The sequence below is a fragment of the Ahaetulla prasina genome, chromosome 9, assembly GCF_028640845.1.
Source record: "Ahaetulla prasina isolate Xishuangbanna chromosome 9, ASM2864084v1, whole genome shotgun sequence".
Lineage (NCBI taxonomy): Eukaryota > Metazoa > Chordata > Lepidosauria > Squamata > Colubridae > Ahaetulla > Ahaetulla prasina.
This window is the reverse complement of record NC_080547.1, coordinates 25,867,404-25,889,308: the sequence shown is the minus strand read 5'-3', so window position 1 is coordinate 25,889,308 and position 21,905 is coordinate 25,867,404. Positions and strand designations below refer to the sequence as shown.

Below are 21,905 nucleotides of genomic sequence, written 5' to 3'. Positions count from 1 at the left end.
ATGTAAGTTACCATATTTTTCGGTGTATAAGATGCACTCCCCCCCCCCAAAGTGGGTGGAAATGACTGTGCGTCTTATAGAGCGAATGTTGCTGAAGCCACCCACCCACCCGCCAGCCCCCGCCCTTCAGCCTCTGCCTCACAGCAATTTGCCTCCTTGCAGCAAACAGCCTAGTCAGCTTCAGCACAGCCTGATTTAGCATCAGCAGCTGATTGGCAGCTGGATCAGCCTCTGCTGATCAGCTGTTCCAGACTGTGGGGATCGCCGCCACCCGCTGCCGCCCATCGCCTCCACCACTGTTACCGCCTCTGAGTGCCTCATTTTTGGCCTCTGTGTACCTCATTTTTGGCTTCTGCACGTCCCGTTTTCGGCCTGTTCCAGGCGAATTCCTTATTGAATGTTCTGAATTCTCACATGTTTAAATGTTTCTGTTTTAGTATATTACTTCAAGTAACAACAACACGCCTATCCAAGGATTTTACATTTATTATCGTCCAACGGATAGTGACAATGATAGTGATTACAAGCGAGATGTTGTAGAAGGTAAGAATCTGTGCACAAGCCCTTTGTTTTGTGTGTTCATGCATGAAGTCCTTGTATAATTATATTCTTATTAAGACTGTACAGTAATAACCCATTGGAGATATTAAATTTTTGTTGTTGTTGTTAGTTGCGAAGTCGTGTCCGACCCATCGCGACTCCATGGACAAAATTCCTCCAGACCTTCCTGTCCTCTTACCATCCTCTGGAGTCCATTTAAACTCATGCCTACTGCTTCAGTGACTCCGTCCAGCCACCTCGTTCTCTGTCGTCCCCTTCTTCTTTTGCCCTCAATCTTTCCCAGCATTAGGCTCTTCTCCAGGGAGTCCTTCTTTCTCATTAGGTGGCCAAAGTATTTCAGTTTCACCTTTTCACCTTCAGGATCTGGCCTTCTAAAGAGCATTCAGGGTTGATCTCCTCTAGAACTGACTTGTTTGTTCGCCTTGCAGTCCAAGGGACTCGCAGGAGTCTCCTCCAGCACCAGAGTTCAAAGGCCTCAATTCTTTGGCGCTCAGCCTTTCTTATGGTCCAACCTTCACAGCCATACATTGCAACTGGGAAAACCATAGCTTTGAATATACGCACCTTTGTTGGCAGGGTGATGTCTCTGCTTTTTAGTACGCTGTCTAGATTTGCCATAGCTTTCCTCCCCAGGATTTTTGTGTAATATTTGTACTCACACTTTTAGAGAGCAACTTGTTAAAAAAGGCTGACACAGAAGATACCGCTTTGCCTCAACCTGCCTAAGGCTGACCGTATAAAATTGATTTGTCAGATTTGTCAATGATTTAATTTAGGAATTGCTTTTTTTTTTACATACTCTGCGAATGCAGAGTTTCATAGACTTTTAACTTCTATCTCTTATAAGATATACTATTTCTTTTTCTTTTTTAATGCATTTCACTTGGAAGAATACAGTTCTATTAAAGGGCATTTCTCTTTGCTCCTTCTTTTCCCAGGTACAAAACTGTGGCACTTGATAAGCCATCTACAACCTGAAACATCGTATGACATTAAAATGCAGTGTTACAATGAAGGAGGAGAAAGTGATTACAGCAATGTGATGATGTGTGAAACCAAAGGTAAGAAACAATTGTGGGACCTTTGGTGCCCTCTGAGCTTGGTGGTTTTCTTGCAGACATTTCATTACCAAACTAGGTGAAGGCCTTCGCAGAAGCAAGAAACAGACTCCCCGCAAAGAAAGAGCCCTCTTTATTTACACATTGGGAATTAACTGCATTCACCAACAGAAAGTCCATGCCAGAGTCCTGCAAGAAGTTAACTGAAACAATAGTCCTTATCAGCTCATCATGATAAATGCAAGGATGTGAGCTCCCAGCCGGGAGACTGCCAATTAAGTCAGTTCAAACAGAGAAATGGACAAACCTCAGTTCTGGCAAGGCAGTGTCACACGAAACACACAAGGAGCAAACTTTCCAGAAATGGGAACAGAGAAGACCAAACCATTCCATTTTCCTTCTATTTATGCCCCGGCCAGGGAGAGGCCAGTTAGCATCCACATTTGTTTTGCTTCTGGAGCCGGTTCATTGTCCTCCATTTTTCACCTCTTCTATCTGCTCTGCTCATATATGCATCTGGAACAGGCCCCAGCTGTTCCTCCTTCTCACTCATCTCTGACTCAAAAGGCAGCTGCCTCTCTGGATGGGAAATGCTGGACGGCCCTGGCTCTATCTCTGTGTCCGAGGCGGAGCATCCCCAGGTTCCTGAACTGGCCCAAGTTCTTCCCCAACCTCATCATCCCAAGTCTGCCCCCAGCTCCACTGGCAGCTGGCGGGCCACAACACTTGTTTCTGATCATAAATCTGCTTATTAATAAGCAAACTTGGCCAGTCTTAAAAGCAGATGTTTATCAAAAGGGGAGAAACATTGTCTAACTAGCATATATTTTATAGAATAGAATAGAATAGAATAGAATAGAATAGAATAGAATAGAATAGAATAGAATAGAATAGAATAGAATTTTTTATTGGCCAAGTGTGATTGGACACACAAGGAATTTGTCTTGGTGCATATGCATATTATTATGTCTTGGTGCATATTATTATGTCTTTCTAAATTGAAACAGTGATCTTTAAACTGAAGGAAAGTAGAATGATATGGCAATCTTTACCTTCCCTCTCGTTTTTTTCATTCTATGATTGTTTGTGATTTACCGTATGCCAAAACAAATGCATCTAATTTTAGTAGTACTCTATAACTAATGGATTTAATAATTTTAAAACATTTTCAGCTGTTGCTGAAGTTCTGCCTAAGGTCAGAATAACAGTTGCATGAATTTAGCATTTATTTATTTTTTTCATTCAACCTTTTGCTTTCATTCCAATTAGTGAAACGATCACCTGGAGCATCTGAATACCCAGTAAAAGACCTTAGTACACCACCTAATTTCCCTGACCGTGGAATTGGAAGCAATGCAGGGCAACCAAATGGTTCAGTCCGGAGTAGCAACATGTTGTATCTCATTGTCGCCTGTGTCCTTGGAGTGATGGTTTTCATTCTGATTGTCTTTATTGCCATGTGTTTATGGAAGAACCGTCAGCAAAACACCTTGCAAAGTATGTTCCTTTTCATGCATAGCAGCCCTGTTTTATTAATAGGCCATAGATCATAAATCACAGTTACAATCATTAATCAGAAGTTACAAAAGTTTTCAGCAGGGTGCTGGCACTGGGGAAAAACTGTAAGTCTGGTTGTTTTGGCATGCAATGCTCTATAGCAGCATCCTGAGGGGAGAAGTTGAAATAGATCGTGTCCAGGATGTGAGGGATCTGTAGGTATTTTCTCAGCCCTCTTTCTGGCTTGTGCAGTACAGATTCTCAGTGGAAGGCAGGCTGGTTGCAGTTGTTTTTTCTGCAGTCCTAACTATTGATTGAAGTCTGTACCTTCCACATCTCATTACATCTCATCCCTACTTTATCATTTCTGTGGAAGAAAAGACAGTTCCTACAGGAATTTGTTTTTCTCAGCCTGCAAATCCTCTATTATGCAGGTTGTAACAAAAAGCTGCGTAGTGGTGGTAAAAACGGAACACCAACCTACGTTTATGACTCAGCTTATTTGTTAACCATCCTGATATCATCCAATATTTTATTTTATTTAACCAACTTTATTATTGTTTTTACTATTTTATTATTTGATTTTGATCTTTACTATTGTTTAATATTCCCTGGCCCTGGCCATGCTAAAGTACGATTGATTGAGTCATGATGACCTTGACTGCTAAATTCATGAAAATGTGTAATCCATAAATATTGCTATGAATTTTTATCATGATCGCCACTTAAGTGTGAATATAAGTACTTATATTTACGTTGTACAAATACAATGCATTTATAAATATGCTATGAAATTTTAATGCTTACTCTGACGCCATGCCTTCCTGATTTGGCTAATGGGGATTAAGTCTTGCAGAGATTCATTTTTATTTTTATTAAGTGAAGCCAACTGTGCTATTTGTTTTAAATTATATTTAGGAAGATTCTTCCTATTGTAAAATTTGCTAAAGACTAAGACTGTTAACTGACATGGTATATAAATGCAGGGAAAAATAGGTCGAGATCTTCATCTACATGCAGTACTTCAAAATTTTGTTGCAATTTCTAAATGATTTTTTTCTTCCTTGTTCCTACAGAGTATGACCCTCCTGGCTATCTCTACCAAGGTACAGATATCAATGGACAGATGGTTCAGTATACAACGCTCCCAGGCACAAGCCGCATTAATGGTGGTGTACATGGAAACTTTATCAGTAATGGAAAACATAATAATGGATGCCTCCACCTCCATCATAAGGTTGCTAATGGAATGAATGGGATCGTGAATGGTGCCATCAATGGAGGAACTGGGGTTTATCCAGGACATTCTAACTCCCTCTCCAGAACGCACATCGAATATGAACACACCCATCACATAGGAAATGTAAGTAAGCTCAGTGCCTTATCGGTCAAGCGCTCGAAACTTTGGTTGTTATGAACATTACAAAGGAAAGTGAAGACCTTCACTCTGCTTGAAACAGAGATGTTGCACACGTCATATCATTTTCGTCTTGTTCTTGAAGATTATATTGTTGGACACCTATTAAAGTATGCTAAAGTCACTAGCATACTTTAAAGACTTCATCATGAGAGCAATAAATTTGCACTTAATGATACTTTAAAAGCCATCTTTGTTAATGTAATATTTGGAAACTTGAACACCTTCGTTTACTAATAGGCCATATGTTCCTCCCATACACTCATTTTTGTATAAACCCTAAATTACTGAATTTGTAGCAATCAGAGTTTTCCAATGTAAATATGTTGCTGAATGGAAATGAACAAAGGTTTTGTCATTCCTGTGGTTATTGAGAACCTCTGTTATTGGGCAAAGATGGATGATTTTTTTTAAACTTTCAGCTTCTAGAAATTTAAAAAAAATATTACGTTAAAGAATAAGGGTTTTATATATAAATTTGTGAAGTTGATTCAATCAAACTCAGGCTCAGTTTAAGAACTAATGCTTCAGATGGACTAGGTTTTAAAGGTCTTAAACCATAAAAATGCAATAAAATATTTTATAGTCACGTGATGCTATTTTATCAATTGGTGAATATGTATAGGCAAATATCATGTGAAGTTAGAGATAACAAGCACATAGAGGCAATTTGTATTAAGTTTGTTTTTGAGTTGTATCCTGCAGTGTCTTTCTGCCAAAAGAGTAGACATAATTAGCAGATCAAATCTCTTTTTTCCCCCGATATTAAGGGATCTCCACCCCCCCACCCCACAGCAGATTTAATGAGGGAAGAGTGAAAAGAAAAAGTAATTTTAATCATGGGAACAGAAATCAGTTTGAATAATGTTGGATACAGCTTTTTGTATACTTGAAAACTACATTCATATAATCCTGATAAATTAACTGCCCATTTCCATACCTTAGCTTTTATTACATAATGATAAGGATATTTGCCTTTGGAGAAAACCAGTTCTAAGCTAGAAACCAGTTCTAGTCCCATTTTAGGCATGAAAGCTGGTTGGGAGACTTAGGGCCAGTCATGTTGTCTCAGCCCACAACATCTTCTGTCACAACAGTTCCTGTCACAGCCAATGGATCAACACTGAGTTGACCTGGAGAAAAAAAACCCAGATCCTGCAACTTGCAGGAATAAAGCTAGAAAGGAGGGAAATGCCCTTTGTATATCCATCCAAACTCTTACGTTATGTTGAGATTTTGATAATGTGAGATTAGGGGATTCCTAGCAAACAAGAGTTTCACTTTTTAAAAAATATACACAGATTTGATGTGTGCCAAGTCATTTTGTGACTAAGATCTAATTTTGAGTAGGTGCCCTTAATTACATTTCAATGTGCCAAACCCTAGGGCTCATAAACCAAAGAATTCCTTTTTTTTTTTGGGGGGTTCTTGCTCAGCCACACCATAATATCTGCTTTCTTTTTTTTAAGTACTTCCTTTTTGAGAATGAACTATTCTATTCACGTCTGTTTTGAAAAACACAGTTCTTAGGCTGCATTTTTATTATGCAGCCTACTTTAAATAGTGCTTTCTTTACTCATGCTGAGCTGAAGACAGTTCAGATAGAGTTTTAAGCTTCGAGGAGTGAAGAATGCAGGTTGATAATTGTTCGTGCTGCTTGAGTAGCAACAACTCAGGAGGAGCCGCTAGGTTAGAGGTCCCACACAAAACCGTTTGGATGTTTTATGGGAAACCAGGAATGTGTTCAGAAATTAAGTAACATCATCTGCTTTGAGTAGGAGGGTGAGAGGGCAATTGTTTGCTCTGGTAATTGAACATAAACACTTCATTTCATGGAATAACAGATTGCTAGAAGTACAAGAATTGCCGTTCAGATAACCTTTTAAGTCTCTCACAATCTTCATGTTTCCTTGTTGTGGGCTTCTTAGATCCTTAAGACCCCTTTAAAGGCTAATCCAAACATTGATTTTAGGAATATTTAAATGTAAGCACATAGGGGAGGGTGGACGCAGCCACTGTGAAATTAAATTAGAGCCTAGGCGGCTGGGTGGGTGAACTGAAAACACAAAGTTAAAACAGGTGTTAAAGATTCTCCTTTTAGATGTTCCCCAAAAGCCTAATTCTCACATTTAAATTTATCTCCAAGTAACATTATTTCAAGTAGAAAATCCTTCATCATTCAGTATGCAATTATTTCAAAGATTCCAGTGCTTAGTATTGCTCTATATCCTTGAGAGTTTTAAAACCATTTGCTGTGGCTATTCATCATTTACTGAGTTTTAGTCCCGTTTCTAGCCTGCTTTTCTTTGGAGAAGTGTCCCTAATGCTCTGAGTAAAAAGGAAGAATCTACATTAAAACATTGGTTTTGCTTTTTGTGCTAAAAAAAAACCTTCACAAACATTAAATAAATATTATGGAATTGAAAATAGTGTCAACATGAGGGGCCGGTTTAGCTCAGGCTGGTAAAGCCTGTTATTAAGAACACAGAGCCTGCAATTACTGCAGGTTCAAGCCCGGCCCAAGGTTGACTCAGCCTTCCATCCTTTATAAGGTAGGTAAAATGAGGACCCAGATTGTTGGGGGGGCAATAAGTTGACTTTGTAAAAATATACAAATAGAATGAGACTATTGCCTTATACACTGTAAGCCGCCCTGAGTCTTCGGAGAAGGGCGGGGTATAAATGTAAACAAAAAAAAAACATTTTCAAATAAGGAGTTGCAGCCTCTTCACAGAATTAGTTCCCAAGATTCATAGATGAGAAAAAATTATATCCTGTTTATCCCCCCACCATAGTTTAATTACTTATCCTATATGCATGTAACAACTTGGGAACAGTTGTCTTGAATTTTGTCTTCCACTAAGGGATCTGAGTATTTAAAATGTAGATTCATATTACTACTTGTGTTGCCGTATCTGCAAGTATTTCTCAGATTTAGCAACGAGTTATGTGTTATTAATGCTGGTTTTTTTTATTTGCAAAGATTGTACAGCCAAAACCAAGAGCTTAGAAAATCCCCTTACCTTCTTTCTCCATCCCTTTTGGCTGACAAATTAATGCATCTGTAAAAATAACAGCAAATTTCAAACCCAGAGTTTAGTCAGGCAAGCTGATCTAATTGGAATAATTGGAAGAAACTGGGACATTAATTATATTTCATCAGTCCCACAAGCAACATCCTGTCTCCACCAACAGACAGTAGTTTCCAGTAAAGAAAAATTCCCTTCATGTCTGTCATCAGTAGCATTTTCACGTCTTTCTTCAAATTAAACTTGGGCGGTTCAAATTGAAAATAAGGCCAAGAAAACGATGATGTACATGTCTAAATCATAATATTTTCCTTTGCTTTGCTCTAGCACAGGCATGGGCAACTCTTGCAACTTTTATGACCATGCTGGCTCAGGAATTCTGGGAGTTGTAGTCCACAGATCGTAAAGTTACCATAATTGCAACTATGAATGTCATGGGATATATACTGGGCCTGCTTGTTTAATTGTCACTTACTTAGACTCATTTGTGATTCCTTATTTTAATTTTCAAATATTTCCATTCCCCCATCATCCAGGGTGGTGACGTATATACATCAGTCCCTCAGACAGATCCTTCAGAGTATGCCAATTGCAGGAACTGCTGGAATAATAACAGGTAATCAAACTCCAAGAGTTCACAATGATCATTGGATCTCTGAATTTGAACCTGCATAGATTAGCGATCCCAACTATGTCTAGCAAGTACATCTTGATATTTGCATTATTACTATTCCAGATTTACACATAAGAAATACTACATGGTTTCTAGAAACTGGCTCCCTGAAGACCTTCCTGCCTCAAAGTATTTAAATTCCTTCAGTTTTACGTTCAGAGCTAGTTTTAGTCAATTATAGTTAGTGAAGGCAGTTTTGTTCTACATAGACATTTATCAACTGCAGGATTTGCTTGGAACTATTTTATTCGTTCAATTTTGACACCAGCTGACTCCAAATCTGGGCTGAAGAACAAGATGCAACCAAATTTCAGCCTTTTAAATTACAGGCACATTTCTTGATTAAATTAGCCATTTCTTAATATAGGAAACAGCGTAATCTGGCACATTCCTTGCAATATTGAAATGGAAATGGCTTGGTAGAAGCAGGAAGTTTTTGCTCTGAGAAAAGAGGACTCTTGATCTAATTTAGTTGCCCTGAATTGCAAGGAAGCATAAAAATAGTATTCAGCCTTACTTCATACTGGTTCTCAAACGAGTGGTTAGGCTGGATATAATAATATCCACAGTGGTTGTCCCAATTTCACTCTTTTCTGAAAGCTGCCAAGTCCTTTTGCTCTCCTTCAGCAACAAACTCATAAAACAAGGGCCTGAGCAGAAAGGCTAAAGGCTTCAGCTTTTCCATCACTATTGCAAATTTTCTGTTTATGGGCCCAAAGTTGCTTCATAGAAAGCTTGCCTTGCATGAAGAAATCTTACTCTGTTTTGGGAAGATGACCCTTTAATGCTTAGGTCCTGCCCATTTTTCCAATTTCCCATTGGTAGGTTTTAACCACAATGGCCAGCCTTAAGTTATGAACTGTCTCAGAAACCATAAAGAATTCCCAGAAGGAGTGCTTTGGTCTCATGTAGTGCATGGCTGTCCCTTGCAGGCCCTTAAACCAAATAAACTCAATATTTGTTGTTCAACACCACTATTTTACTAGCCATCCTGTTCAAAATAAATGTGGAATAATAGTTCCGCTTTGTAGATTATAAAATGTGTGCCTTGTGTTGGCTGTATATTTTAAGCTTAGTGGCTCATGCAGTAAGGGGGAAAAAACTTTATGCAAATACTTTAATGCTTGTTTATAGCAGAGTTGAACAATTTTTTTTCTCTTCCATGAGAAACCAGCAAAAATTAACTTTTTACATCTGAGCCTCCCTTTTGCTTCAGTTTAAGTAAGCAAATAACCTAGAATGGATTGATGGACTATAAAATTAAATAGCCGCTTTCTGTCAGTAGTTGTTTTTTTCTTAATATTTCACAAGATAACCTGATTTTTCTGCATTGAAGACTCATATAATAATCTTGGAATTGTGCAACCTGCACTTGTTGTTGCCTGTGTTATAAATCATATTTTTATTTAGATGTTGTTTACTGTGGTCCCACAGCACCCAGCACATCAGGCATATACAGGGAATTGCATTGACACTTTTCCAATAAAATCAAACTGAAAGACAAGGATTTTGCATGGTGCAAAATGTAAGGTGTTGGATTATGTTTCAGGTTCAATTTACGTAGCTCTTAACTGTAGAGCTCACTGGGTAGAAAAAAATGAAAATGAAAGTTAAAATTTGCCAACTTGGCTTGGCAGCCAAAAGTTATATATATTTTTTTTGGTTCTTGCAATACTACATAAAATACTCAAAATTCTACATGTTGCATCTTAAGTGAGTTCCACTGTGTGTGTATCTGTTTACAGTTAACATAAAGATGGAAAACTAAGAGAATTTTTGTTATAATTGTTTGGGAATTCTGGGAGTTGATGTCCACAAGTCTTAAAGTTGCCAAGATTGGACACCCCTGTTTTAAAAGCAAACTCATGGTGAATGTAAGAAACAATTGTAACAAATAAGAATAGTTTGAATTGTGCTGCATTTTGCCCCCTATGGCCATAGTCTTTGCATATTGAGTTAGTATCCATACTCCTCACTTTACTTTCTCCCTGAGTTCCCATCTCTTTTATCTAGTCTGTTGGTCCTTTTCTCCTGCTAAAAATGGTAGAAAACTTCTTGAATAAATCAGAATTCACCCACTTTTTAAAAGACAAATGGGAAGGTGTTGTTAAGTGGCTTATTTGAAAGCCTTGAAATAATCTGAGCTGCTGTCTAGCATTTTTACAGCAAAGAAATCTGTAGGAAGAATACAAAATACAAAATCCAGAGTGATCATTCCAGATTATTTTGTTAGATCCAGCATTTACTTATATAATCTTTTAAGATACTTATTCTTTCTGGACCTCGTGCTTTATGCAACAGTTCCGACATCTTCCCTAAATAGATGTAGCTGTGATGTGGTTTTTCACTAAATTTATGTTTAATCATCAATAATAAAGTAAAGTGCTTGTTAGCATTTACTGTGAATGTTGAGAAAACAACTTGATAACTGCCTTCATGTCTTTGGAAGTGATGATCCAGCTGCAAATGTTTAAAGTACTGGCAGCTTCCCAAAACTTTGGATTAGAGCTAGCATGCCTACAAAGGATTTTGGTTGTTAAGTTGCCTTTTTTGTTGTTTTCTTTTGTTCAAAAGCTGAGTAGCTTCAGCTATAAGAAACTGACTTCCTTCTCTGCTTGACTAGCCGTTCACAATCCAGAACAAGTGAGAATTATCAAAGTGTCTTTCTTGGGAAGAATCAAAAAGCATGTTCTCACTTTCTAGGATTACAGTGGAGAAGAATGTTATCATGAATGAAATCATTCTGTCAACAGCAGATTTTCCACTTTGGAGAGCAAACTGGCAAATATAGTAAACAATCAAATCCCTTGTTATATTGCCCGAGTTACCCCAATAAAATTTTTCAAGATAAGCTCTTGAAAAAAAGTATGAAATAGTACTTGTTAATGGACACACAAATTTCTTGTGTGCTGAATCACACTTGGCCAATAAAGAATATTCTCGTCTATTATGTATATTAATAATTGTAATAATAAGCATTTTGTATATAACTTGTGCTGCTAAACCAAGTTTAAGATTTTAATGTAAGTCATTCATATCCTAAACAATATCTAACCCAGATAATTGAAATAAGATCAAGCTTTTGCTAGCCTTACATATTTTAGTTGCGAATTGAACGCATTATTATTAATTTTGACATTTGGTAACTTACTACAGATCTACTATTCATTGCAGATGAATGATCATACAGAGGCGTATGCATGTTGTCTATTTCTTGGTGATGAGTGCACAGCAGGCATTATAGAAATACCTTGAAGAAGTAAAGAATATATTGATCAGGGAAACATGATGTGCATTTGGATCCATGTTCTTTTCTCTTGTCTTGGCCTCAATATTTGTAGATGTTTCACTAAAACCAGTGGCAATTTTGGCAACAGTTCTGTACCAGTGATGGCACCTTATCAGCAAGACAGTCTAGAAATGAAACCATTAAATCACATGATTGTGGCCATGTGCTTGGCATCCACAGTCCCTGGATGCAGCATTGAGACTGAGGAAAATGATAAGGAGAAGGCAGAATCGCCATCACATCAGGACTCTTGTGGCCAAGAAAATGTGAGCCCACTCAATATGAATTGTACATCAGGTATGTCAGAAAAACGGAAAAATATGCTTCTTTCTTAATGTCTACGGAGATTCTCAGTTATCCAGGTCATGGTTGTCCCAAAGGTGCTTTTTTCAAAAGGCAGGTGGACTTTCTTTGTTTTTCCTTGAAGATGGTTCACTTTTCATCAAAGACACTTCTTCAGTTCTTATTTCTTAGATCATTTGCATGTATTTTTTTCTCTCCCATTCAATTGTGTCTGATTCATGGACACGGCCTGGCCAAGTTCCCAGCATTTTTCTTGGCAAGTTTTTCGGAAATGGTTTCCCATTGCCTCCTTCCTAGGGCTAAGAGAAAGTGACTGGCCTCCCAATTTCTAGTCAGATGCCTTAACCACTACCCAAACTGGTACAGTAATTGGTATTTTTTAGAACTAAAATATTTTAATTAATCCACAGAGAAATCAGTGTAAGGGCAAATAAATACATTTTGTGGTTTTGTCTCAGCATACCTAACACTCAGTTACTTTTCAGGGTGCTTTGCAAAATTAGGAACTTTTACAAAAGGAATTTCTTCTGTCTTTCTCCTTTGGTTAGGCTGTGAGGATTAATTGATTCTAATCATGGACCTGATATTTTAAAAAAAACTTCTAAGGATATCTTTAGCTGTAATTCTGCATTTCAACAGCTGTAATTAATTGGGTTGGATCCTTATCCAGATGCTGCACAAAATGGCCTTAATGTGAGGCGAAATAGTGACATTCACTAAATGGCAGCCATTTGGGACTTGCATAAATCTTTTGAATGGTTGAAGTTGCTCAGGTAGTTGACAAACAGATGCTGATCATTGTTTCCCTTTGCAGAACACAGTGCACATCTGGAGACATCTGATGCCACATTGAACTGGAGCCCCCTTTTTCATCGGCCAATTTCAAAACACTGTCATGAAAAGACCGAAGTGATTTCAAACGGGAGCATTACCTTGGACAGTTTGGGGGGACATCAACCGCTCCAAATACAAGAGACTTAAAGAAATGGTCTTCCTTGATACTCCAGTAAAGCCAGTAACTGCACAGCAGAATTGCTGGAAGGGACGGACAACAAAAATATTAATTATTAGAATCACTATTTATTTTTCATTTTGAGATGCAGTATCCTATGAATGTATGTTTTAAAACACCCTTTTGCTGTTGTGTAATTATTTATCCCTGGAAAAACCAATCTCCCACACCTCCCTGAATGAAATCATTGTGATGAGTGATGATACTAGAGATCAGTGTTTCTCAACCTTGGCACCTTGAAGAACTGGCTGGGGAATTCTGGGAGTTGAAGTCTACCCATCTTCAACATATCAAGGTTGAGAAACACTGTTATAGATGATGTCTTCCTTGGACAGTGACCATTGGAAAATTACTGCTGCGGTTTGATGTAAAGGTTTTAGCAAATATACACAAGGGAGAACCTCAAGCCCAGGTTGGACTGCAGCTTATGATTATATACCCTATTTCCCCCAAAATAGGACATCCCCTGATAATAAGCCCAATCCGGCTTTTGAGCTCATGGTAGTAAGACCAAGCTCTTATTTCAGGGTTCAAAAAAATAGAAGACAGGGTCTTATTTTTGGGGAAACATAGTAGCTAAGTGGTATGAATCAGAAGAATTCCAGCCTGTCTCAAAAATTACAAGCTGTTAGTGGAATCATGATAACTTTCTGAAGGCATAGTAATCTGGACTTGTTGATTCATTTGATGCTGAATGATTCTCAGTAATTCCAGCAAAGTCTTGCTGATTGGCAGTTAGACTTATGTAAGTGAATGTATTTAAAATATACAGTTGTACTTAGGCTGGTTTGGTGATAGTGAGAGGAACAAGGCAGGCCTTGCAATATTGTCACAACAACAACAAAACTGGCAGTAGCATTTATAGCCACCTGCTCAACAATAAGGGAACACTTGAATGTGACTATTCTGTAGCACTGTCCTTTGTTTTTATTCTAAATGTTTTAAAATTTATCTTTTGGTGTTCTCTTGGTGTGTCTCACATACAAATACTGTTCACTTGTTACGTATTGTGTTACTTTTTTCTCACAACATAGTAGTGTGTTGTGCAAAACATAAGCTAGGGGAAGAAGAAGAGCTTGGCATGTAACCATGATATAAGAAAATTGGCAGAAATGTCCTCAGTTGAAAATATCCCCTCTTTTCCTTCTCTTTTTAAAGAAAGCAAAGAGTTTCTATTGCTTTAAAGGTTGCTTAATTAGCCTAACTGATTGCAAGTCAGGGGGATGGTTTGGAACTTCCATCTGTAGTAATCAGTAATTACATTTCATGGCATTTTTGAAATAAATGCTAAGAATATTTTAGAAGTAGAAACAGGTTGCTCTTCTCCAGAATTTCATCCCAACTTTTACACAACTTGGAAAATTGGAATGCAAGATCAGAAATACTAATTCCTTTTCCTTTGGTCATATAGAATTGCTGCTTTACCCAAAGGCATCCAATGCTATTAAACTATAAAGTTCAATTTGTCCTTGATTTGTACAAAAAATGATGTGTGTATCAGGAAAACAGCTGCGTAATTCCTCTTCCCCTTTCAAGTTTAACCAGTTTGTGTACAATGTGAAATATCTAATAATCAGAGACCCTGAGTTCTAAAGTGCAGTTGGCCCAAGCAATAGGGATTGGTTTTATAATTGGAGCAAGGATTGAAAAATAAACCCAGAGGAGCAGGGCTGTTACCAAGAGTAATAATGCCATAATAAAATTAAAATCTGCTCTAAAAGACAAAAAGTGGTGCCCAACGGTACCATTGGCCACACTGAATAATGTGTGTGTGTGTGTGTGTGTGTTTGTGTGTGTGTATGACTAAAAATGGGCTCTATATTTTTTATAGCTATTGCAGCAGATATCAAGTGCCGTGTGTATATATAGTGTGTGATTATTTTATATGATGTATATTACATAATTTTATAAATGTGACTCCCTTATGAGAATTTGCCGTGTGGGTATGGGTTGCTATGCAAGATAGGGTTTTGATGCAAAATGCTGCTTGCTTTACATTGAAACTTACAGAGAAGGATTGTTTATACAATTAATTTGGAAAAGGTTTTCAAGGTATGCTACATGAGGGTGGGACCAGCATCTCTCCTGGTTGAATTAAAAGGAGAAGTGTTTTTGGCCAGCCAGATTGTCAAAACATTTTTCGACAGCAAGTTGCTTCTATCAGTTCCATCTTTACACAGCCCATTTGATCCAGAAAAGCCCAGATAAGTAATGTAAGAGATGATATTATTATTTGAAGGTAGAGAAATGTTAGCCTCTTCCTTAACAGAATCTCATCAAGAATTCTTTTTCTTATATTGTGACACTGTTTTAAGTGTTTTCCCCTCTTATTGTATTTTATTTATGAAAGTTATATATTGTCTTTATATTTTAGGGGGATCATGTGTTCCTTCCAATCATAGATGCATATAAATGTTAGAAAGCATATACAGGTGATCAGTTCCTGAAATCTTAAGTGCTCATTCCCCTATTTACATTTGGATTGGTCTGTTTTGCCCAAGAACTGGTCGGACGATCTCATTTGGCAGTTTTACCCTTCCATTTTAAGTTATAATGGCTTTTCAAAATCATTAAACCCTTCTGTGAGAATTGGGTCATCTTGTTTAAGCTATTTGAATGACTCTTCTTCCTTTCTTCCAGCCTTTAGGTTTGGACACTGTGACCCAGAACAAATCTTCTTCAATTGTTAAATTCTCTAGCATCTTCATCTGTATTAGATATCCTTTGAATTGTGGCATGGTGTAGCTCATTTGCAGAATTTCCTATTGAGATATATTGCAGCAGAATTTAAACGCTGTATCTCACAAGAGAATTCCTCATTTATTCTCACAAAAAAGAGATGCAAATATGCAACTCTATAGAAAATGTTTATTGCAGTTTTTGCCCAGAATTTATTCAACTCACATTTTGTTCACCTTTGAGTTTGACTAAGAATGAGATGAATTGGCAGAGCAATTTCTAATTATATGATCAACATCCGTATTATCCTGATACAATGGATAAGTAAAGCTACTGGTTTGAAGTAGTTGGTTAAACTCTACTCATTGCCTGTACATAATAGCTATCAGGAATTTGTCCTATGAAAATCTGTGTAACCGACTTATTGTAAAAGGTGGTTTTGGTGCAATATGGTTTTGATTTGAACTGTTTCCCTGAAGGTGATCTAGCTACACAAACTCAGAAAGATGTTATTCTCAGAGATTTCTCCTCTGGTCTTTGAAAAGTCACTTCACTAAATAAAGTATTGCTGTTTAAGCAAAAAGTGTTATTTCAGTTTAGTATGATTTTGTAATTTAATTTAAATTTAAAGATGCATGTATCTTTTGTCATATAAAAATGTTATATTTTCTTTTAAAAGTTGTAATATTCTTTTTTTAAAAAAAAAACACTGTACAAATGTTTAAATATTGTAGGTTTGGGCGGAATTTTCTTTGTGTTTATAATATTAAAGAGAATAACACTGGTCCTGTCTAATGGTCTAATATGAGAATTATTACTACTGTTGTTTCTTGTTGCAGTCTTATTTAAAACGATGGTATTCTGATGCAATGAATGGAAAGTTCATACAAGTTTCATTTTTTTAAAAAAATCTTGTTAAAATTAATGTTTCAAATCATGCATCCCCAGTTTTCTTTTGACCTTTCTTAACTACTGTCTAATGCAGGGGCCTCTAAACATGGCAACTCTCAGACTTGTGGTCTTCAGCTCCCAGAATCCCCCAGCCTGAATGGCTGGCTGAGGAATTCTGGGAGTTTGAGTCCACAAGTTGCCAAGTTTGCAGACCCCTGGTCTAATGAATCCCCCGAGAGATAAAATAGCAGCTGTACAACCTATCTCAAAAGGAGGAAAGTCCAAATTCATTGTCCAAATGATTGGAGATATCCTATGATCATCCTTAATGAGGAAAATGTAATTATGGTATCCATTTTATCTTAATTCTCATTGATTTGGGAGAAGGCACAATAAAATCCTATAAGTGCCCTCATCCTCAAAACTTTACCTTGGCTTTCTCCCTCTCCCCCTCAATTGCCTCATTTTTTCTCCACCCTCATCCAGCTTAACTAGTTTCTTTATTGATGTGAGGATTATTTATACCTCTGAGATTGTTCTTGTAACATTTACAAGCAGGATTGGGCTAGATATTGAGGCATTTCCCAGTGCTGGTATACCCAGTGGAAGCATCCCCTTCCATATTCTTAAATGGAAGAAAATTGTAGTGCATTTTGGGACAAAACAACTCCATGGACTACAGATTTATATCTATATTTGCCAGAATACATGCTTTACAACAGTGTGTTGAGAACAGTATGTTGAGAACCCGAAGTGTTGTGATGTCATTACAGGGAATCCCTGAAGGCAACTTTTAAGACTTGTGGACTTCAGTTCCCAGAATTCCCCAGCTGGCTGGCTGAGGAATTCTGGGAGTTGAAGCCCACAAGTCTTAAAGTTGCTGAGGTTGGACACCCTGCTCTAAACGTTCGATGTGAAGGGTTGGTTTATTGCAAAAGTTGCTCCTTACAAAGGAGCTATTAAATTGTATTAAATTGTGGTAGCAAGCAATGATGTGGTGAATGAATCCATCTCTGCCCCACCCATCCATCAGGTCAACAGATGACTAAACCACAACCACAGGCATTGTTTGCTGAGGTGATTCATTATTTCAGCTGTCCAAGGCTTGGCTGCCTTCAACAAAAACCAACACACTAAAACTTCATAATGCAAAGACTCCTTGCCAGATAAGACAGGGTGGGTGCTTATGACCTGGCAATTCCCATTATGTTGCTAAGTTATCATTTTGCAAGAAGAATGGGCTGGAATGTGAAAAAAAAAACAAGCAGTTAACCTCCTGTGTTCTCCAGCTCTGGCTTAAACTGGGAAAAGATTAATCTGGAAAAATGCAGCCTCCGTTTGCACATTCAGTAGAGAATACGTTGGGGGAAAATAGCTAGTTAAAAATAGCTCTTATGCACTAAGGGGCGTGCTTAAGAGCACTAAAGAGCCTACCGTTCCTGTCCTATTGTTTACTTTCATTATATATACGCTTATGTGTTGTATAGTTGTTTCATGCTTATGCTTATATATACTGTTGTGACAAATAAATAAAAAAATAGTCCTACATTATTGGTTGTTGATTGAGGGAAGTATATTGCTGAACAATTAATCACCTGCAACCTTAGAAAGTAGCCTTAGGAATGAAGGATGCTGGAACTTTAGTTCAGCTCCTAAAAGGCACAGATTCCATATTGCAATGGGAAGTTAGGAATGTGTATGTTGTTGGGACATTTTTGTGACCATGTTGGACACAAACCTTTTTGGAAGAATGCATAACTTGCCTTTGTAAGCTTGGCTTAAGGCTCAATAAAAACAAAAAGAGGACAGACATGAACTTAAATATGTATGTGGTTTCCAATTCCAACCTCCTTATTATCCGAAACATGATACCCTTTTCCAAAACCAGAGAGTGTGTGGAATCTCAATTTTCTATTTGCACGCATAATTTATGGTATCATATTTATGGTAGATGTAATTCAGCAGTGACCAATTGGACCTGGTGGTTTCTCCTTCAATTGGACTCAATTAGATAATGCCATGTCTACAAGCCGTGTGAAATAAAGGACTGTTGGAAGAAATATCCATCTGGGTTCAGTTCCAAGTGGGGACAAAGACACTGGAAACGTGGAGGCTGCTTGGAAAGATGGTTTAATGGTGGCCAGGATCACATGGCTTGAGAGCCTGAACAGAAAAGGGCCCGAGATCCTGTGTGCTCCCTGGTTTTATGATTTTTCTGAGCTTTGACCTTTCTGGGGCACAGGAAGAGTATCCTGATTGGTTGTCAGACTCCCAGGGGGTGGGGGTCTTAGCTAGCCTTGCTGGCTGTCTCTCAAGCTTGCTTGAGCCTTGCCATGTGGTGAGTTTCAGTTGTATTGTGTTGCAAATCATGGGGGGATTGAGTGAGCTTGGTTGAAGCCTTAATTGCCCATTGACAAAGGTGGGGAGAATGAGTGAGCTTAGCTGAGGCTTTTAATGGCCCATTGACAAAGGTGGGGGGGGAGTCAGGAAGTTGCAGGGAGTTCCTTTGTCTTTAAAATATGTTTCTCCATTTCTCATCCAGGAAGGTATAATATTCTGCTTTTTAAAATATTTCCTAGAATATTTCATTCTTCTAGGAGGGGGGTGGGTGCTAAATTCCTACAGGACAATGGGGTGATGCGCTTTCATTCTGGAGTATTTAAATACCCATTTAATTCAATTTATCTGTTGCATTTTAGGATGGTGAAGTTAAACGGAGGCAAAGCTTCAAAACAGCACGGACTCCTCTTACATCTATCCAATTCAAGCCTTTGAGTTTTCCATCCCTAAGAAAACAAGATGTCTCCGATACCAATGCATGAAACAGCTTAACAGAGTCACCAAAAATGTACACAGGTTCTTAACAAAAAGTTCAGCATTTGTTGATCCATGAGTTCTGTTTCAGTGACCCAGCTGTGATCTCTGCAACATCTGCAATCCCAGGAAAATATATTGCTTCAAAAGTTGTCTAGCTTATTATGTCCGATCCCATATTGTAACTTCTCTGCCAGTTTGTTGGTTTACAGAAAAACACTCCTATTTTTTTGCAAAATAGCTCTTAGGTTCTGTGGGTGACAATGAAATCTCTTCAGATATGGTCTTCTGCTTTTCCTTTTTGGAAAGACCTTGCATAACACAAAAACTGGAATGACACCCACAGGTTCTCCTGTGCACCACAGTTGTTCCCTGTGCTTCTTTCTTTCTATTGCTGATCAAGGAGATCTTTAACCAACCTACCCTACCTTGAGTGCTAAAGAGTCAGGTTTACTGGTAGTCATGGGGTGGCTGTCACTGTGATTGTAACATTAACTGGATCCTCAGTTGGCACTTCTTCTTGGGCCCCTGTTGGATCCTCTGAGGTCAGCACAGCTTCCTTCTGAATTGCCTCTGCAGAAAACAAAGCATAAATGATGCGCGCCTATGAGCTGATGGAAGAGAAGCACGAACCAAGTAGAAATCCTGAAGCCCAGCTGTTTCCATTCTTTGCTTCAATGGTTTCCAGATTCATGTTCAACATCAGCAGATGATCAGGACCCACCAATAACAATGGAGATTAAGGGGGTTTGTTTACTAATCAATGTGTTTCAAGGACACTTTGTCTTCTAGAACAGGGTCTCCAACTGTGGCAACTTTAAGACTTGTGTTAAGCATTGCTGGCTGAGGATTTCTGGGAGTTGAAGTCCACAAATCTTAAAGTTGACAAGGTTGGAGACCTCTGTTCTAGAACAAAAGGCCATAACAGAGGGATGAATGACCAGACAAAAGGGAAGCCCGATACCTTCACCAAGGGACGAACTAGACATCTGAAAACAATCAAGGCACTCATGAATAAAATCATGAGTGTATAAAATCTCTCTTTGTATAAAATCTCTCTTTGATTACAGGAACAGAGAAATCATTTCTATGCATTTTGAGGAGTTGAGTATTGCTCTCTTCCCAAAATAAAATAAGCTGACTATTTCTTCATTTAAATAATGGCTTGGTTTCCAGCTGTGCAAATTTGAACATTCTTTCAATAATTGAGTTCTAAATAGCCTCTCTCCCTCCTTTTTTAAAAAATATATATAAGGATTTGCTATTTTTTCTGGGAAATGAATAGCTGAGTATGGAAACTAAGTCTATAGACATAAAAGTTTTGGGGCCAATCTAAGGTAAAAGTAAAGGTTCCCCTGGCACATATGTGCTAGTCATTCCCAACTCTAGGGGGCAGTGCTCATCTCCGTTTGAAAGCCGAAGAGCCAAAACTGTCTGAAGACATCTCCGTGGTCATGTGGCCAGCATGACTAAATGCCAAAGGCACATGGAATGCTGTTACCTTTGTACCAAAAATGGTCCCTGTTTTTCTACCTGCATTTTTTATGTGCTTTCGAACTGCTAGGTTGGCAGAAGCTGGGACAAGTAACAGGAGCTCACCACGTTACGTGGCACTCGGGATTCGAACCACTGAACTGCCGACCTTTCAGTTGACAAGCTCAGCGTCTAAGCCACTGAGCCTGCATCTACACCTCACCCAATTTTGATTCATGAAGATGAAATATATCTTGAAAGACACACCTGTGTGATGTAGTCTACTAGGAAAGCAGGAGTTGATGTTAACTCAAAAGCCACATTTACTTGCAGAATTTTGATTTCCTTCTCTAATACCCAAAGATACAGCAAACAGGAAGATCTTTTGGCAAAACTTTCCACCATCAAGGGTTCTTTTCCAGTGTGGCAAGGCAACACAGGTAGTCCTTGACTTATGACCACAATTGAGCCCAAAATTTATGTTGCTAAGTGAAAAATTTAGGAAGCGAGTTTTGCCCCATTTTACGAGTATTCTTTCCACGTTTGTTAAGTGAATCACAGCAATGATTACCATATTTTTCGAAGTATAAGATACACTTTCCCCCCCAAAAAAAGAGGATGAAAATCTGGGTGCGTTTTATACTCTGAATGTAGCCCCACCCAGCTTCTCAAATGGAGGTTTCAGAGGCTGAAAAAAGCATCAGAAATGGAGCTTCAGAAAAGAAGCTCCCAAACAGAGCTTCAGAGGCTTTTTTTCTGAAGTTCTGTTTTGGAGGCTTTCAGAGGCAGAAAAAAATTTCTGAAACAGAGTTTTAGAGGCAGGGGGAAAAAAAGCAAAAAAAAAGCAAGGCACAGAGCCCACAACCAAGGAATCTGTTGCTAAAATTCACCTCTGGGAACAGCTGATTGGGGGTATTCCCGGAGGCCAATCCACCTGCCAAGCAGCTTTTTTCTTATTTTCCTCCCCAAAAACTAAGGTGTGTCTTATACTCTGAAAAATACGGTAAGTTAGTAAAATGATAAGTGAATCTGATTTCCCCATTGACTTTGCTTCTCAGAAGGCTGCAAAAGGGGATCACGTGACCCTGGAACACTGCAACCATCATAAATATGAACCAGTTGTTAAACATCCAAATGTAAATCACATGACCATGAGGGATGCTGCAATGGTCATAAGTGTGAAAAATGATCTTAAATCACTTTTTTCCA

At 38.2% G+C, this 21,905-nt stretch overlaps 2 protein-coding genes across 5 annotated transcripts in view; one reads left to right on the top strand and one right to left on the bottom strand.

Moving 5' to 3' along the window:
* The window catches only part of CDON (cell adhesion associated, oncogene regulated), a 90,048-nt gene extending 73,746 nt beyond the window's left edge, over positions 1–16,302 (top strand). For all 4 annotated transcript variants that reach the window (XM_058194009.1, XM_058194007.1, XM_058194008.1 and 1 more), the window contains exons 14-20: positions 438–543; positions 1,500–1,622; positions 2,889–3,116; positions 4,193–4,479; positions 8,099–8,178; positions 11,577–11,821; positions 12,642–16,302. In XM_058194009.1, the coding sequence (XP_058049992.1) occupies positions 438–543; positions 1,500–1,622; positions 2,889–3,116; positions 4,193–4,479; positions 8,099–8,178; positions 11,577–11,821; positions 12,642–12,808 (1,236 nt within the window). In that variant the 3' untranslated portion in view covers positions 12,809–16,302. The remainder of the gene's footprint in view (positions 1–437; positions 544–1,499; positions 1,623–2,888; positions 3,117–4,192; positions 4,480–8,098; positions 8,179–11,576; positions 11,822–12,641) is intronic.
* Positions 16,303–16,443: 141 nt separating this feature from the next.
* Positions 16,444–21,905, bottom strand: part of VSIG10L2 (V-set and immunoglobulin domain containing 10 like 2) — a 38,300-nt gene continuing 32,838 nt past the window's right edge. Inside the window, exon 10 of the mRNA XM_058194686.1 lies at positions 16,444–19,796. Within this exon, the coding sequence (XP_058050669.1) occupies positions 19,770–19,796 (27 nt within the window). The 3' untranslated portion in view covers positions 16,444–19,769. The remainder of the gene's footprint in view (positions 19,797–21,905) is intronic.